This window comes from Ctenopharyngodon idella, chromosome 17, assembly GCF_019924925.1.
Source record: "Ctenopharyngodon idella isolate HZGC_01 chromosome 17, HZGC01, whole genome shotgun sequence".
NCBI classification, from domain to species: domain Eukaryota; kingdom Metazoa; phylum Chordata; class Actinopteri; order Cypriniformes; family Xenocyprididae; genus Ctenopharyngodon; species Ctenopharyngodon idella.
In genome coordinates, this window is record NC_067236.1 from 14,734,571 (window position 1) to 14,753,931 (window position 19,361).

The following is a 19,361-nucleotide window of genomic DNA, read 5'->3' on the forward strand; positions in this document are numbered from 1 at the left end:
GCAGATCTGAAGCTGACACTGTTGCATTGTAATCTTGATGCTAAGCTTCCCATTAACCCATCTGGGGTCCAACGCCCCGCATAACCTCTCCAAACACACATGCACACGCACTTTTGATGCTGGTCATGTGCAGGAAGTGTGCCTGTACACGTAAACACCTGCTGAGCATTACAGAACAACTAATACCCATATATTCCACAAAACAAAAGCAAATGCCCTTAAATATTGTCAATATCTAAAGAGAATGAGGAGGCCAATGTCATTTTCGCAGATGGAAAATAAAAAAAACATGGTTTTATTTCTAGAAATTTTGACATTTTGAAAGAAATTAATACTTTTATTCAGCAAGGATGCATTAAATTGATCAAAAATGACAGTAAAGATATTTATAATGTTATAAAAGATTTCTATTTTAAATAATTGCTGTTCTTTTGAACTTTCATCAAAGAATGCTGAAAAAAATTTATCACAGTTTCCACAAAAAATGTTTCCTGAGCATATTAGCATATTAAAATAATTTCTGAAGGGTCATGTGACACTGAAGACTGGAGTAATGATGCTGAAAATTCAGCTTTGCATCACAGGAATAAATTACATTTTAAAATATATTAAATTACAAAACAATTATTTTAAATTTAAAATTTTCACAATATATTGTGAAAATTTTAAATAATTGTTTTAAATATATATACATATATGTATATATACAGTGGACTACCAGTAAAATTGCTAAAAATTTGGAACTTTGACCTGACCATGTTTTGCTTAAGTGTTATCTGACATAATTAAGATTAATTTTTAACTTTTTTTTTTTTTTTTTTTTTTTTTACTATAGTGAATAACCTGTACTAATGATTTAAATGTTCATCAATGTTCAACCAATTTTGGTTTGGCTGTGTATATATATATATATACCCAAAGTGACTTGGAGAATGAAAATTTATATTGTCAACATATAAAGACGATTTGTAGAGTTAGAATTGTAGGTCATATCATGTCGAATGAAAAGTCATGGTGGTTTGGATAAAACATTGCACCCTAAATGTATAATAAAATGGCTTTTAAATATCTGTCACTGTAGTGGACACCGTGCATCAGAGGATTAGTATAAAAGTTTTGTTCTTTCAGTATTTAGAAGGAAGTGGACTTGGAACATGTAAAATGAATTAATTCTTTCACCATTTAAATATAATACGGATTCCAAATAAATTGCTTTTCTTTCCTTTTTCACGTAAGAGACATTCAGAAACTAAGCTTCTGTAAACCTCTATAGCAGTCTCACAAACAAACACCCTCCCCCCTCCCTCTAAACTACTAATTAGAGGCTCATTAGGAAACTATGGAGGTTTTATGTTTCACTGTCCTACCAGGAGGAGCTCAACTGTTCACTCAAGCTGACAGCTTACAAGTTGACTGTGATATATTGTCAAAAAACCATTTAATGTTCAATAAACTTAATTTTATGGCTGTTCCAGTCCATATATTGCTTATTTAACCTGAAAAGTGATTCAAGTGAAGTTTCTCTTATTACTGTGCGCTACAAACTTATAGCACATATTATTAGGTGAAACATAACCTTTGTGACTATGACTTTTTAAAGCTGGGAATTAGTACATATATTGCGATGAATATTAAACCCCTTGTTATTGAAAAGTGTTTGTCTGTTTTCCACCAAAAGCCAAACTACAGTCCCAACAACAGCAACCTTATTGCCACTGTTCCATATATCCTTCTTTATTAACATAAAAATGACAGCTAGAAAAGAGAGTAAATAGATGCGTTGTTTGTTAGAAACTAGGCCAAACGACTGCTGGCAAACAGAAGGGCCGTCGTGGGTCACAGTCTCGACGCGGAAGCACCAAAGCCACGACAAAGGAAACAATAAACAAAAACAACTCTTACTAACGCGGAAAGTCGTGACGTAGTACAGTCTAGACAATGTGTCATAATGTGAGCTTTTGTACATCATTAAATTATACCATAGAATTTGGATAAAATGCAGACTTTGTATTTATCAAAGTACTCTATATAAATGTATATATTTTCAAGCAAATCAAATTTAAACATTCAGTCAACCATCTGTATTTTTTTTTTTTTTTTTTTCTCAGGATGATTCAGTATCTAAAACACAGGTATAGAATACGGTCCAGCATAACATAACCCTGGCCTGCGACGTGAGGTGTCATGAGAGGTTAAAAGCACTGCCCTCCGTGGGGACTCCAGTGTGACCCCCATGATCCACGTCTGCTTGTCCCCTGGGAGTGAGAAGTCAATAAAAATGCTATTGTGAGTACAATGGTGTAGTCAAGTGGACAATCAACTCAATCCATGAACATTTACACTGCTTTTTACTGCTGTTTTTCCCCCCATCAGTCAAAATATATTTTATAGGCTTATATGAAAGAAATTAGGGCCTCTTTTTTAACAGATGCTTATGCAATAATGTCTTAGAGGACATAGGGGTTCAGATGATCTGATCTTAATTCACGGAGTATTCACACAAACACTTAATTTCCTAATCTGAACATGTGTATGGTCAATGACCTCTTAAATAAAGGTTTAATTCCAACGTTTCCACCAATGTCCCTTGTTTTGATGTAAGTAAGTCCTTCGAAAACTCACAGACTTATAACCCACAAATAAACAAGTACAAACAGCTGCCCCCAAAGTACACAGCTCACCCAGGGGCCCGGCCAGGGAGTCTAAACCCCACCAGATTTGCTCCATAATGCCCTTACCCCCACCCCTCAAGTTCCACATTCTGCCCTTGGTTGTGTGACCCAGCCTAAATAGCCCTTTTGTCTGACTGGGACAAAAACCAGTGTCTGGTGTAGCACGTGCTTCGCTTTGTGCTCTGCGCACTGAACAGGTGGGCACAGACGCTGTAAAGTAGAGGAAAAATGTAAAAATGGACAAAAACAGGGAGAAGTTAAAGCTGTCAATCACCCTGCTTACTTAGAAACTCTTAGATGACATAATCAGCCCACAAGGGCCAATCTTGTGATCAGATGTACTGTATCTTTACTATGTTGTTTCCTTCAGATTAACCCAGATCCCATGGGTATCTTATTGCTATGGGAACTGCTGAGGTGACCAAGAGCAGGTTAACCATGATTGGCTCATTTGAACTTTCAAACAACACCTGGTGGTCTCAGTAGGATTTGTACCTACATCCAAACAAGTACATTAATACATAACAACTGTGGTGTCACGATGAGAAATATATTAAGAAGAACTAAAGCCAGATATTAGAAATGTTAATATTTGCATTTTTTTCAAGTTTCAGCAATGCATTTCTGATGAAAGCCATGAACTGTTATAAAACAAAATCCAGATGTCTTTGTTTCTTTGTTTATTTTCTCCATTTATTTTTTTGAAACATATCTTTTACCAAAAAATATCATTTATGTAGATCAAAAATATTTTATTTTTTAAATACAGTCTTTTAGAAGACTCAATATTACAAATGAATTAGGGAGCACCCATGTCACACTGCGGAAATGGTATACACATGCAGGTAGCAAAATCTTTTCTTTCTTTTTTTTGTCCATTACATGAACTAATGAATCTGAATGACTGATTCATTAATGCAAACAATGGGCAGTAGTACCTGAAGCAAAGTTGAGTGGCACTGAGGTCAATGGTGCAGCCGCTCACAGAGCAGTTACTGAGAGCTCACAAGCACAATCAAGTGCTCCGATTTCTCCAGCCTTTGATTAGGATAATTTAGTATTCCCAAGTGCAAATCACCTCTTTATCCTCAAACAATTAGGAGCCCTTGGAGGACTAATTACCCTGCTTAGGAAAGAGACCTGAAGATGATGGAAGAAGAGAGGGAACTATAGCAATAGTAAGTTAAATTCTAGTGAGCCAAAATGATTTGAACAATACCAATAATGTTGATTGCTTCTGTCTTTAAAGGATTAGTTCACTTCTGAATGAAAATTTCCTGATAATTTACTCACCCCCATGTCATCCCAGATGTTCATGTCTTTCTTGCTTCAGTCGAAAAGAAATTAAGAGGAAAACATTCCAGGATTCTTCTCCATATAGTGGACTTCAGTGGGGTACAACGGGTTGAAGGTCCAAATTGCAGTTTTGGTGCTTCTTTAAAGGGCTCTACACGATCCCAGATGAGGAATAAGGTTCTTGTCTAGCAAAACGATCAGTCATTTTCTAAAAAAAATAAAATTTATATACTTTTTAACCACAAATGCTCGTCTTGCACTGCTCTGCAATGTGCCACGCATTACTTTGAAAGATAGGGGGAAGTACTGCTGTAGAACGAAAAACTTCATCTAATTTTATCCTCCCACTTCAAAATCGCCCGATATCGTTGTTTAACTTCTTTTTTTTTTTTTTTGTAAAGGGCGTTTGGCTTAATCTTTGTAGACACTGGATCGGTACTTCCGCCTACGTCACGCATGACCTTTCCGACGTGATTACGTAATGCGCGTGGATCGCAGAGCTAGTGCAAGATGAGCATTTGTGGTTAAAAAAAATATATATATTTTTAATTTTTTTTAGAAAATGATTGATCGTTTCGCTAGATAAGACCCTTATTCCTCGTCTGGGATCGTGTAGAGCGCTTTGAAGCTGGATTGAAACTGCAATTTGGACCTTCAACCCGGTGAACCCCACTCCATTATATGGAGAAGAATCCTGGAATGTTTTCCTCAAAAACCTTAATTTCTTTTCAACTTAAGAAAGAAAGACATGAACATCTTGGATGACATGGGGGTGAGTAAATTATCAGGAAATTTTCATTCAGAAGTGAACTAATCCTTTAATATGACCATATTCACACAGTGTTTGGGATTAAAAACAGGCTAAATAACAGGTGTGACTCTCAGTTTTTCATACAATAGCTTAAGGCTGTGACACCAAGAAGATGACGAAGTCAAGAGGGCACACACAGAAGGCTCTTCTAATTTTACATAATCTCAGATGAGCATTACAATATGCAAATATTTTCATAACAACATGGCTGTTTGAAATAAAGTGAAGACCTACTGATCAACATGATTCATATTTAAAATGTTAAGTAAACGCGACTTTGTTTACAGTTTGAATATCTGCAGTCCTAGTTCCGGTTTCCCTTTTTGAAAGATGAATCTACAGACTACTGCCACTTGCTGGTATTAAAAGATATTTCCCCCAACACAGGTGCAGAATGTATGTGCTTGTTAGTTAGTAGTTTTACGGAGTGTTCAAGCTCAATTTTTTGGCCCAGACACAGGCGATGCGAGGTGAAAACACAACAAACTTTCCTTACCTGTAGTTCTTTGATATCGGTTTGGTGTGTCATGGCCTTCACAGACTATATTCAGGTCACTACTCTATGAACCCTTGAATCAAATCAGATCACTGAAACCACATATGGACGTAGTCAAAAAACTCATGTGACCACATTGCATTTGTAGTGGAAACGATATATCAGTCTTGAATGCACCCCGAAACAGAATAATGTTCAACCCAATCTTGCGATAAAGGATGGCTATTTTGCTATTTTGTATTTTACATCGTTGGATCATGTGATTCTTATGAAAATGTACAATATGAATTAAGTATTAAAGTCCATCCCTAAACATATGGGGCAAGAGCAGATCATATAAAAATGTACGAAAGAGGAGCTGTTGTCAAAAGTACCGGCCGCGATACCAAGTCAGTACTGAAATTTTTAAAATGTGATGCTATGAGCGCTGTTGAGCAAATTCATAAATACTTCTCATTGGTCTTTGTGTTCACATGCTCATCAGATGCCTATTTAGAACATGCTTTTGAAGCGTTGATCATTGTAGCCAATCACAGACATATCTGATGAGTGTGTGAACACAACTGCCAATCAGGTGTTATATGTATATATTTATTGCCAAGGCTCTTCTTGGTAAATTACCATCAATTTTTAGCTTTTTATACTAATGGTTATGGTACTAGATCGCAGCTGCATCTTCGACTAAAAGTCCCAAAGGTATCCTCAGAATTTGGTAAGCATGCTTTTTCTTTTTATGCCCCTAGGGCTTGGAATGACTTGCAAAATGTACTGAAACTAGAGTTTTTGCCTCCTTTGAGTACTTTTAAATGTATTTTGTATTCTGCTTTGAAAGAGTCTTGTAAGTGCTTCTCTTGACCTTTGGCCTAATTGATTTGTTGGATTATTGTTTTGTTTTTGTTATTTGTATGGAACTATGTGTGCTGCTGTTTTTAACCAGGTCTCCCTGGAAGAGATTATGATATCTCAATGGGATCTTCCTGGTTAAATAAAGGATAAATAAAATTTCAGTACTGACTTAGTATCACGGTCGGTACTTTTGACAACACTAGAAAGAGGTTTTATGAATTAATTTGTCTCAAGACTGTGTATCTCCTTCATTGCAGTGTCTAAAGAACGTTCGCAAGCTCAAAGTCTAGTGGTACTGCCCCTTAAAGTCCGAGTGATGATACTGTCCATTGGGATTTGATTCCTAGACAGTGACATAGTGTTGGCCCAGATCTGGCTCACATCTGGCACACGTGGATTCCACACGTACCATATGTGGGCCGAATCTGGGCCGACACTATGTTGCTGTCTGGGTTGGATTGTTTGCTATTGCTGCGATTTCATGTGAGTGACAGTTTAGCTCTCGCGCCAGTAAACACGTCATCAGAGAACTATGTAACTTTTGCCCCTCATGCAGTTAAAAAACAAAACTGCATGCATTTTGCGGAAGAACATTGTTTTGGATGAATATGACCCTTAACAACAGGTAATGCTTTATAATGAACTCTGTTAGAGAGCTACATATGGCAATTTATCTTGTTCAGTAAAATACCTTACTCACCTATTGAGTAATAAAAAATCCCTCAGTTGTCCGAAAAGCCAAGCCAATGTTGATTCTTGTTTTATTACGAGTTCTGTCACGTTCTCTTCTCTTTTTCTCTTTTTGCCTCTGTTTTTTTTTTTTTTTTTTTTTTTTAAACGGGTGATTCCCTGGAGGTTCATGATTTAGATGTTCCATGTCAAACTTTCTCACTCGTTGTGACAACTAACCTATGCCACTCTCAAACCAGACACACATCAAAGTAGCCGGAGCAACGTTTCTCTATTTACGGATATGATGAGACGTACGTGACACATGCGCAATTTCCCGTGAAAACCATCCCGCTGGGTCTAAAATATAAACACTTACCATAGTGAATCAGGGTAAGACTAGATTTAGATTTCAATTAAATCAGGGTAAGACTAGATACTAGATTTCCCCAAGCACTGGTAAACATGAGCCTTATACTGAAAAATTATGAACTGAGGTTAATTCACGTAAATAACCAAACTGTGTGTGAGCATAACCATATTAAGCACTCAAAAACAGGACTGACAGAGTATTTTGCTGCTGTGTGAACGTGGTGTATTATTACTGACAGCTCCTAAGCACTGTTCAGTTACAAGTCATTTATAATAATAATAAATATGCTTTGCTGAAATATAGTTCATTAGATAATTATTGCTGAATAAATAAAAAGCAATTTATGCTGTCTGAATTGACCTGCAGGGACTGACAGAATAACAAATCCTGACTACCTTCTCCTGTCTTTTTCCACTAATATACAGGCTCAGCATCAAGCGCAGTCCATTCAGGAGAGTCTCAAAGCAATAATCTGGTTTTCGTCTAATTAATTAGTGGTCTCCATTACTCTTTCTAACAAGTGCACCTTATTTGTAAGAGATTAAGAGCAAGTGAGAGCTCATTGGAAAGGTGTAAATGATTAGTAAGGCCTCCTCGGTGCACCTGCTTAATTGGGCTAATGATGGACCCCAGAGGATTTGCAGTGGAAGGAGCTACAAAGTGTCTCACCAGGATGAGTTCTGGACAAGGTAAAGCACAAAGACTAAAAATTAAGAAGAACAAATGCACAACAGGCTAGCAGTATAAACCACATGCACTAGATAAAATACGCTAAATAGACATTTATGAACGTCACACATGGCAGTTTAAATGAATTGTACATTCCTGTTGACCAAGTTCTGGGAATGACTGTGTTTGGGATTATCAGTTTGCTCTTACCCTGTCTGTTCATGTAGGACATTTAAAACATTGCCATTAGAGTCTGAATAATCCTCTGTGAAAGTATTTCCATTTGTCCCTTTAAGGAGATTTTTCATTAATGGGCTACAGGCCTAGCAGAGGAAATAGGCTAGATGTTGGGTAGCTGTGCCATCCAACATAATCCACAACTTTAGTCTCATGGGGGGCGTAAATGGACTCCGAATGCGGACCTTGGGTGTGCATTAGCTAAATAGGTATTAACTTGACCAGTAGACGCTGCTATGACACGCAGTTTCACCACAGCATATGTTGAGACTTCATAATCAGCTTATACATTTTAGTTTTAGTTCTTTTTCTACGCCATTCCAAATGACCAAATATTGCTCTGTTTAATCTTGCTTGTTCACTTGGATTGTGGTGGTAGTTAATACCAGGATCAAAGACCAAACAGGAGACCAAGGCTTGGAATAACAATGGCTGAGGTTCTAGACACTGAACTCAGAGCATAGTTACACTTTCTGTATGCTGTTTCCACCTTCTACAATTTCCTCCAGAGTGCAAAATTGTTATTTTAAATTATTAGGAATTTAAAGGAAAGAGGAAAGAAGCCAGCATAATGTTCTGTTCTCTCTGTGTGGCCTGTACATTACCAGACATCCAGAGTTGTCAGGCTGTTAGAACTATTATCAGTTTCATATATCCACAAATCCACAGATTTATGTGAGCTGTCGGAGAAATTAAAATCACATGCTTTTTGGTGCTCTTAACCCAATCCCTTTAGACTTCATTTTTAAAACATCTAAATCTGTTATTACTGGCACAAACCCCTTTTTAATTTAATCTTTGACAAGATTATCAGATTCATTGATGATGTCACAAACTTAAATAAATAGTGCAAAAAGTGAGCTTAGACTGGATGAGCTGGACAAAATAGACAACCCGCTGCTCAATTGATTAGCCTTGATGGCCTGATTATTATAATCATTATTTATCAAAGTAAGCGATTTAAGGGTAGTAGATGTAGATCTTAACGAACTAAAAAGCCTTTAACTGAAAGGTAAATCAGGGAAAAGCTTGTTAATACAGTAAATCAAACACTTTATTGGCTAATTAACAAGCATGATAATATTTAATAATGTCTGTAATGCAATATGTGTCTAAAGTTATTTTTTTGTGGTGTTTGGTGTGGGAAAATTAAGCAATAAGATAGTTGGGGCAGTGCTATAAATACTATATAGCCTGTATCGAAGCTGTCCAACCACGCAGGTTGTCGTGACAGACACGGAAGTGTGGAAGGGTCGAAGGACCAGTAAACTTCCGTGACTGCCTCTTGCTATCCCAAGCGCCAAGGCAACCTGTGCGCATAAGAAGCCTCTGGCTCGTGAATGGTTAAAGAGAGCCCATTGTTTAGCCTAACATCGACCAACGCGGGGTGCGGATTAGAACGGCGTCTGCCCGTCCCATATGTTACTTCAGGGCTGCGTTGCCCGTAATTAAAAAAGAAAGATGCGCTCTGCAGGAATGGAGGCCCTTGGTTTTGCTCATGAACGTCAAGGCGTCTGATCTTTCAGTGACTTGTGCACTATTAAAACAACACCCTATTCGAAGTTACAACCCCTGGGTGCATCCTACTGTGTGGCCGAGCATGCCTGTACACATATGAAACAGACTGTAACAGCATTGTTAAAAGTCAGTACCATGTACGCACGTGTTGTGGGCTTCCTTCACGCCCTGTTTATCGGTAAATAAACAGTGAGTCGTTCCAAACATCACGGACGAAACTGGTTTATAACCACACTATAGCCAGGATGTAAACAACTTTGCCTCCTAATATTATTTTGGACTTCTTTCAGAGACGGAATAAATATTTCAGCACAGAACTTTTGATAGTCTATATATACATAGGCTGAGTTTCTCAAAGACTGTCGCGCCTATGTCCCAAAGAGAAGTACCAAGTAGCCTAAATTATGTGTAAATTAACGAGAGCCTTGGACTACTTTACGTGTAAATTGATACATCTTTCTTCTTGTTTTCAGTTTAGGCTACTATAGACAAATGGCATTTAATAAATAGTAGGCTAAAATGTTGATGGTTGCGAAGTCAGTGTACACTGTCGAAGAATAAAAAGATAGGCTATTGGTTAAAAATAGCATTTTAAACAATCCGCACTCTGCGCGTCACGTGATAAGCTAATTTTACACAACAGACGACAATGCTAACTTTATGTGTGCCTGCTTAAGAAAGTAGCCTAACTAATTGCAGTGGATAAAGATATAGGCTATCTCAAAAATGATTTCACAAGAAAATATTCTATTTAGGCTATTTCTTACAAATAGGCCTAAACAAATGAAATAAACAGTTGTAGCATAATCTCCCCCTCCTCATTGCTCCTTTCTTCCTCCACAGACAATTTCAGATGATCTACGAAATCGCAAATGTCTAAATGTCGATATATATTCACCGTTGATGTCCGTAACAGTCATCGTAATGTTGTTCTATGTGCATCTGTTAAGTTTGAAAGTAGCAAAAGGCTAAACAATTGCCACAAAGCCCCCTAAATTGATCAGCATCGAGGGAAATCCCATTAGCCTAAATGTATTTATCTTCCATCACTTTCATCAGTCTTTATGAAGTTGAACATCAATATTTCTGAAACCCGTGGCTTACCAAAGCCATAATCATTTCTTTAATTAAATTCAGAAATGTTCAATAACTTCCAGCGTCCCACCAAGATGACGTGCATTTCCATGCATTTTCACGCTATTTTCATGTTGGGAGTCAAACTCTTGTCTCTGTCTTAGTTCATCACCTGATGATATGCAAAGCTATGAAAACCCAGAAATATTACTGACAATATCCAGTCCAAATAATATCATACACATTTCCCTCGTGCATGCAATTTGTGTACATCTCTATAAAAGAATTTATTATTAAAGGCTATATTGTGCAACTGAAAGCCGTGTGCCACTCTGAAATCTGACAGTAGCCTATATGAAGTATAGAGCATTACTAAGATGCTGTGTTATTTACAGTGATAGGCCTATATCAGTGTTGTTGTCGTTTTTTACCTGTTATAAGATATTTCTCTAGTGTCCCTGAGTGTTGGGGGTGGGTGGCAATGGCATAAAGTTTCGCGTAACTGTAGCTCAAAATTCAATTAACTGTCGTTGCAACTGGCACGTCTGTCTGCCACAATGGCAGTAACTGTCGTAATTGACCTACTTAGCCCAAGTATTTTCTCACATTTAAGGGTTACAGACACAGTATGACGGTTGGATGAAATGTCAATGAGAATTATGATGCGGGTTATTAAAACCAAGCCCATATCGTTGTATGAGAAAGTGTGTGGTTAAATTAGTATGTGATGTGATATGACTTCTCTTCCACCTGAAATGGTGAGATCATGATATGATTTATGTGAGTCTAAGTAATTTAGGACAACAATATATCATTGTGTAGCAATGTAGTTGGTTTATGTAGGCTATTGAGTATGTTTTGTACCTAGTTTTTGCCCAATTTTCTGCTTAATTTTTTATCAAATTAGTGTATGTATTCAAAACAATATTAGGAGCTTGTATAACTACTTATATAAAGCGATTACTTTTTTTTTTTTTTCTCCGTAGGCCTAAGCTGCAGCAACTCCTGAAACATATTTATTGTGGTGCAAACATACTGTTGATTTTTTTTTTTCATCGCACTCTCTTTTCTCAGTTGTTTGTGCAGTTACATTGTGCATTTTATATGATGGATATTTTACTTTGTGTTAACGCGTTGAGATATTATTTCATATAGGCTATTATTTAATATTCGCATTAATTTTAGTATCCTTTGTGTCAGTTTACTTGACCATTAACATCTTAATCTTTTAACTTCAAAGTTTCATTATAGGCTATAGTTAGAGACAGAAGATGATGCAGATATGTGTTTGTTAGTCACGAGAAAATCCTGTGTTCTTCGACTGTCTTGGACGGTGAATCTTGTAAATTTCAAACAACACGGACAACTTACACGTGTTAGAAATATACTGGACTCGATGTTCGGTAAAGGTTGGATTAGAAGTCAAAAATAATTAATTATTTAATTATTTTGGGAAAAACACCTGGACAACCTGGATAACACCAGCGCTAGTATTCCTCAGTGTTCCAGAAAGAAGAGAAAATAAACAATCAAAAAAAAAAAAAAAAAACACTTTGGCCTCTAATCGTTAGGGGGTAAAACGAAGAAAATGAATGTAAATAATCAATTTCTCTTGGTTGAGTTTCTAAAGTTCGTATGAAAAGGAAGCTGCTTCAAATATTTTTTCTACAAAAATAGTTAAATATGATATGATATATTAGAATATAAATACAAATATATCTATTTAAATATATATAATTAATAATTAATGAATAAGTCAATGAATTAATGTTTTATTAACATCCTTCCAAAACGTGTTTGTAAAAACACTGTTTTCCTAACGAAGAGTTTGCAAGATCAGTCAGATAGTTAGTCATTCAGACTATGTCGGGCAATGTTATTTCATAGTCATTTTTCACGCATAGTTTTTTTTTTTTTTTTTTTTTTTTAACCGTGCTATTGAATATGAAGTTTTCTTCGTTTTGTCGCTGTTTAGTGTGTATTTTATTTGTCTGACTTGTCACATCTTTATACAATGTTGTGTGTAACGCCTCAAGTGCATATACATTTTTCTGTTTGTTATGTGCGCTGTTTGACACCCTGTGTAAAAAAAAAAAAAAAAAAAATAGCCTAAGGTTTTTTACGAAATAAAGAGAATATGTTTAAGAATTAAGAAACTTCAAACATATACATATACATTTAGTAAGCTTAATTTCTTCCTAATTTCATTTGGAAACGGTCTAAAATTCCTAAAAAAAAGTTTTGATCACTTCGCACCATTCATTAAATTGTCTTTAGAGAGGCTGTGAATGAAAAAGGAGATTATTTGGCAATGTCAAGGACGATAATTGAATGTTCCACTGCTCGCAATTATGATGGAAGAATTCAAAGATTCGATTCTGACTCCCTGCCTCCAAGTGAACTAGTTTAATTATGTGATGTCGCTCAAATCAGGCCCTTACAATAGAATTATTCCAGGACCCGTCGGTAACCGTAAAGTCCTCAGTTTGCTCTCTACGCTCCTTTCCTTTACAGAGGGGACTCTTTGTGAAAGTTTTCCATTCAGTCACAGAGGACTCCGGGGTGTTAGCTCTGTCCTCACAGCTGTTTAAATCAAAATTGGAATTAAAGTAGCCTGTTGGATTTGTAGTTTATTGTTTAAATAAATAGATTTTTGGTCTAATTATTGCACCATTGTGTTGTTGTTTTTTAATTGGGGTTTTCTGAATTCGTGTCATAAGAATCCAACACAACAGTACTATTCTAAAGTTTGTCGAATTGTCACGTCAAACAAATATATTCTATTGTGAAATACCATCCGCAGACCAAAATGGTGCGGTGCTGCATTCAGAAAAGGCGGTCTTTAAAGTAGGCTTTGAGTTACGTTTGAATTGCCCTCTGCCCTAAAGAAACCCCGCCAGTGAAATATTGGGATTAACTGGTCTTTGAGGCGCGGATTAGCGCGACTTTCCCAAGCCGCGCATTCCTGGTGCCGTGACTCTTAAAACGAAAGGGCCGGAAACCCGGCAGGGAAAATGAGAAATAATTAAAATTTGCTCACGCCTTGCAGTTGCACAGTTACATTGATTTTAAGAGTCCTGATCTTTAATAGCCAAATTACAAGACACATTCAAGCCAGTGCTTTTAAGTTTTACCTTTAAGTTTCTGAGTAGGGCTAAACCGTATCAAAGCCAAATAAACCATTCACATTAAATTGATTGGAATACAGCATGGAGTTGAGATCGACAATTTCTTGTAAATCAATCAACCAGGAGATTTCCATTAATATTTAATGTGGATGTGAACGGGATTTTCTCTTTTCATTCCTCCAAAGGAAATGGACATCATTTCAGTTTGAAATTGGTACACAATTCACATGTTAGAGCGCTTTTAAATGATCACCATCATTCTGTTAAATAAATAGGTAATATTTTTAATGTAGTACACGCCATAGTTTGGCAGTTTCCTGATAAATCATCATTGTCGCTCAAAAAAATTTGGCGGTTAATTTTATTTTTCTTTCTTGACATAAATCGGGTCCTATAATCACCTTTTATAGCCTTTTAATTTCAAGCTATTGTAGCTAACCTATAAAACACAAACACACACATAAAATTCAGAATACATTTTAATAACTCGTTCAGACTTAATAACTTTAAATAGGATTGTGTCAGATTTTAAATTGTTTATTCATATTTCTGTGGCGGGACCACATTACCACTCCAGACAAGTTTAAGATCCACGTGGGTGGTATATCAGTTATGACCAATGGAGATCAATGAACGGGGACAGACAGTTCCTTTCTTACACATTCTCTTGAGTCCCTGTATTTTCGAGATCGCTTGTCTCTTGAAATTAATCCAATAGTAATCATGTGACTAATCTTATTTACCGTCGTGTTTTCTTAAAGAAAAAAAAAAAAGTTTAAAATCTATTAAAATCACAGCCGAGTCTTCGCAGATGCGACGGAGCTCACAAATTGCATACAGTTACAACAGATCACAGTTTCGAAGGCTAGCACAGATAAAAAAAAAAAAAACACAAATGTACCATTTATATAAGACACACATTGATTGTCTTTTAAAAACTACATATTGATTCCTTATAAACACCTTTTCTTAAATAAAGTAGTGCATCCAGGTCGCCATGGGGGCGTTCAGCACACACGCACACGTACACACGCACTCGCACACATCCTCTCTATCATCCTCCTGATGGAAGTGTCTCTCGTCTTGCCAACATTGAAATAGGTCGGCGTGCTGTAAGAGGCTTAGAGAAAGCCTGCCCATTCCAAGCACTTAAGCAAAAGATTGGCTCCTTTTGCCATGTAGTTTTTTTTCTCTCTCCTCTTTTCTTGTGTAAAGATTTGTTCCGTGGCTTTGACCTAACTTATTACAAATTCACTTTGATTCCCTGTACCTTAAACAACAGGTTGTGGTCAGATGGCCTATGTTTATACGCACTCACCACCCTTCAAATACTTTGCACGCCACAAGGGGTGCATGTAGCTCAAATAGATATTTCATGTCAAAGACAAACTTCAAAAGCGCTGTCGGGCACAATGCAAAACCCATCCATCTCGGAGAGTTCGCGCTTCACGGAACACTTCTGTTTTTGGAAGGATGGCAGGTCTACAACGTTTATTTTATAGTCTTTTAGTGTGTTGATTGGACTGAATGGCAGACGTTTTGTTAGTTTCACAACACCTGGAATTTCCAGGAGGAAGTCTGATCTTTGTAATCCAAGCAATCAGCATTAAAGTTCAGTTTCCACGAGGACGCTTGGTCCTTATAATCCAAGCAATCCGCGGTGGAGTTGAAGCCGAGCCCCGAGGCACCGTAACCTTGTGTGGGAAGGGACGCGGGAGACTGGTTCAGGTGACTGGTGACAGCGTTGCTGCTCATGGGGCTCAAAGTGGATCCTGGCCCGGTCAGCTGATGGTGCATGGGCGTCAAGTAAGAGCCGCAGTCCATGCCCCCAAAGTAGGATGTGGAACCAGCGTAGCCCTGGCTGTATCCAGACGCTTGAGTATAGGTCATGGGGTATGATCGCTGCATGCAGGAGGAGGAGGTAGAGAGTGGGTCTGACAGCGGCGAGATGGAGGCCGGGCTCCAAATGGACACCGGCGCGGTTGTGGTGGAGATGGCCGGTACTGAAGTGCTGGAGGGCGGGGTGAACTGGCCACTCGCCCCGCTCTCAGAACTGGCCTCCCGAGCTGGAGAGCTCTTCTTTTTGGCAGGTCGCACCTTGTTCTGGCCTCCGTTTTGTTGTTGTTGCTGCTGCTGGCGACACTTTGCCCTTCGGTTTTTAAACCAAACCTGACGTGGTTAAAAAACAAAACAAAAACAACAACAAAAAAACAGGGTTTATTAACATTTACAGTATGACCTAGCTTCATTTGTGGGGCAGCACAACTTCTATCCTTAATTACATATGTAAGAAAATAACTTGTATTATTTTAGTGCGTCCCTCAGTTCATAAAGATGTCCATGTATTTCATATGTTTGGATTTTTAAAATAAGACACTCTTGCATGACTTTAATGATACGTAGCCTACCTGAACACGGGACTCCGGTAAGTTGATTTTCAAGGCCACCTCCTCACGCATGAAAATATCCGGGTAGCGCGTTTTCGCGAATAAAGCCTCCAGCACATCAAGTTGCGCTCTAGTAAATGTTGTCCTTTCCCGCCTCTGCTTTCGAGGAGTCGCTGTTTTAAATAAACAAATGCATCACACTGTTGTCCATGGGAAAATCTTTCATTCAAGCAAGTTATAAATATAAATACATGATACTAAAATATTACTACAAAATATTATTAGGTATATCTGAAACGGCATCGCACATTGATTAATAAAAATAGGCTAAATGCTAAATTAATAAGATGCTTTAAACTTTTTTTTCTCCTTCTGATATGTGTTATTGTTGGTACAGTTAACAAAAACAATGTAGGCCTACTTTTGAGAATAAATATAAGAATAATAGATGCAGTTTTATTTTAATTCACCAAGTTTTTAAATTCCTACAATTAAAGTACTATTATTTGAAATTGGATTTAAAAAAATCTCATAATTGTACAATCTAAAATACATAACATTTGAAAGTGTAATTATGAGACTAGCAAGCATATACAACCAGCAAATCAAATAGCCAGGCCTACTATTTACATTTAAGCACATACGGGCAAAACTGTTACTGCATAATCCTGAATCCATAAATAACAACTCTATATCAATCGAGTTTCAATTGTCTTTTACATAGAATTGTTTATTTGGAAGCTCGTCTCACCTGGGTAACCAACGGAAGGGTGCAGAAGGTCCATACCGGAGGTAGTTAAACTTAGCCCGTTGACCGTGTAAGGTGGTTGCTTGAGATACGACATCATGCTAAAGATGGTTGTGGGGGGTAAAGCTGGAGAAAATGTGGAAAGCTGGATACCTGCTCCTTCAGTTCTTTTCCTTAGCTTACTTCTGCTTCTAGCTTGTTTACGTCTTCAGCAGTGGATGTGAAACCAAAAACCCTGTTTTCAAAAAAATCACAAAGAGATGTTCACGTAATTGCGACGATGCAGGTTGTCGGTTCAACGTCTGTCATTTGATAGAAACTGGGTTCCTCTAGCTGCGATGACTTATAGGCGAATAAACCACGTCCACACCGCAACGTGCTCTTAAAGCCGCTCCAGACCTCCAGCTGTCCTCATGAGATGAACGAAGCTCATCTTGACAAACGCCCCCCGTCCCTCCCCTTCCTCCCCTCTCCCCACCAACCCCAAAAAGTAACATCTATTAATTGCAACAAGTCTTCACAAAGACAAAACTCAGTCGTTCAAATGTGCACACAAGCCAGAAACACAATTTGCATAGGAACCCGGCTAATTGTCTTAGGCATAAGAGCATTGATTGGGAGCTATTGGTGGAAACAAAGGCCACTGTTAGCCTGATAACTAATGCTGATAACAAAAGCTCCATTGGCGAGGGACAAAAGTAACAATGACAAAAGTAACCTCCTCCTTTCCTCAGTCATATCAGTCAGAACACTATTATAAAAGTATAATTATAGTATTTTGCAGAAATTAACTCTGACCATGTTGAAAGGAGTCTAACAAATAGCTCAACTTTGGTCTTCCATTAAACATTTGTCCTTCGATGGATTGTGTTCGTTTAGCTGATGAAGTGTTATTGATTACTTTTTATTAGTTTAGATAGCCTAATAGTTTATTAGAATTTTTTTTTGAAAAAATAATCTGACTGAAGAGAAAAGATTATTAGCCAGTTTAAGTTTTCAGGCCCAAATGAAACGTACACGACATCACGTTTCTTATAATAGGCTACTGGGCCAAGCAAAACTTTAAATTATCTGAAGTTCAGCACCATCCAAATCACAATCCTGTCTGAATAAATGAAGATATTATTAAACAAAAACTTCAGCCTTGTTATGCAGAAAGTTTTTTTTTTTTTTTTTTTGATCCAACGGTTTCGCCCCTCAATCTGTCACTTAAAACAGTCCTCGTCTACCAGTTGCGCAGCCGCTCAATAGTAATTACCTCATCCAAGAATTAATTATGATAAATGTTGTTGTTGATAAATTAACGAGATAATCCGTGTGGCACGCGCTCCCCTAATTACTGGACGCTACCTTTTCAGCTGAACGTTTGGCCTCATTGATTCTGTGCATGACTACAATAAAAATCGCACGCGTGCGCGCTCGCGCACACATACACTCAGACACTTCAATGCAACGTTGTCTCTGACATGATACTGAACAAACTACTGAAATTAAAAAAGTATTGAGACTATAAGATTTCTACTTGCGCAAGAAAGAGGGAAATAAATCACAAGCCAATCGACACAATATAAAATGTGTGTTTGTACTCCTTGTTTATCTGTTTTCATATTATCAGAAATAAGAGAAGTGTGTCGAATTATTTATCTATTATTTATCAATTTGCACTCAAACTATTGAAATGGGCAAAAAAAAGTTATTTACGGTAGCCGCGGATTTAAATAATTTTTTGAAAACGAAAATTATGAAACAGCGTACTACCACAAGTCAAAATGTGTATCAGTTAATATCGATTTTTAAAAAGAATTAAGGATCACGTTAAACATACAGTAGGCTACTCGTTTGGCGATCTTAAAAAATACAAGCCTAAAAAGAAACGAACGTTTGGGCCAAAAAGCCTAACTGACTGCACAGAAAGATTAATTTACGTTGCCCAACAACGACGACGATGCGAATAATAATATTAATAATAATAACATCACCACTGCTCGCAAATTCTTGAAACATAAATAATATTGAACATAAACGACTAGCTACATAAAGCGGGCTACTTACTGAATGACTGGATTCAATTCGAAGTCCGTTAAAGTTTTATGTCCGATAGCACATATACGTCTAAATCGTTACAAAAATATTCAAGGCATCAAGATAAAATCCTTTTCATCAAACCGTGAAGCAAATGAGTTACGATGAAGCCTCTACAGCTAAACACGAAGAATGGATAAAATGGTTTAGAGAGATTAAGCACATACGGTTATGATTCGCTGCTCTTCTGGGTTGAAGTTGCTGGAGTCTGATTTGTACAGCACGCTGGCCAATGAAGAGCTCAGGACTGGAGTCTGTTTCTCTCGCAGGGCCCTTTGCAGGGAAACAAATGTCGACAGCTACTTTTTGATGCAAACTCTCCAGCCAATGAGAGCGAGGCCCTAGCGGAGCACAT

General features: G+C 37.4%; 1 protein-coding gene across 2 annotated transcripts; it reads right to left on the reverse strand.

The window, feature by feature from the left end:
- Positions 1 to 14,250: 14,250 nt before the first annotated feature.
- otx2b (orthodenticle homeobox 2b) lies at positions 14,251 to 19,334 on the reverse strand. 2 transcript variants are annotated; one of them, XM_051867619.1, is made up of 4 exons: positions 19,174 to 19,334; positions 16,928 to 17,159; positions 16,198 to 16,349; positions 14,251 to 15,958 (listed from the first exon to the last, which is right to left on the reverse strand). In XM_051867619.1, exons 2-4 carry the CDS (start codon positions 17,022 to 17,024, stop codon positions 15,338 to 15,340), a joined length of 870 nt encoding a protein of 289 aa, XP_051723579.1. In that variant the 5' UTR covers positions 17,025 to 17,159; positions 19,174 to 19,334; the 3' UTR covers positions 14,251 to 15,337. The 2 variants fall into 2 exon arrangements, with proteins under 2 accessions (XP_051723579.1, XP_051723580.1); XM_051867620.1 differs by lacking the exon at positions 19,174 to 19,334 and adding an exon at positions 18,977 to 19,167.
- Between the last annotated feature and the right edge of the window lie 27 nt (positions 19,335 to 19,361).

Coding starts and splice junctions, on each gene's coding strand:
- otx2b (XM_051867619.1), bottom strand. CDS start 17,024: ATGATGTCGTATCTCAAGCAACCACCTTACACGGTCAACGGGCTAAGT. Junction 16,350..16,927: donor CCCTTCCGTTGGTTACCCAG/GTGAGACGAGCT, acceptor TATTTAAAACAG/CGACTCCTCGAAAGCAGAGG. Junction 15,959..16,197: donor TACCGGAGTCCCGTGTTCAG/GTAGGCTACGTA, acceptor TAACCACGTCAG/GTTTGGTTTAAAAACCGAAG.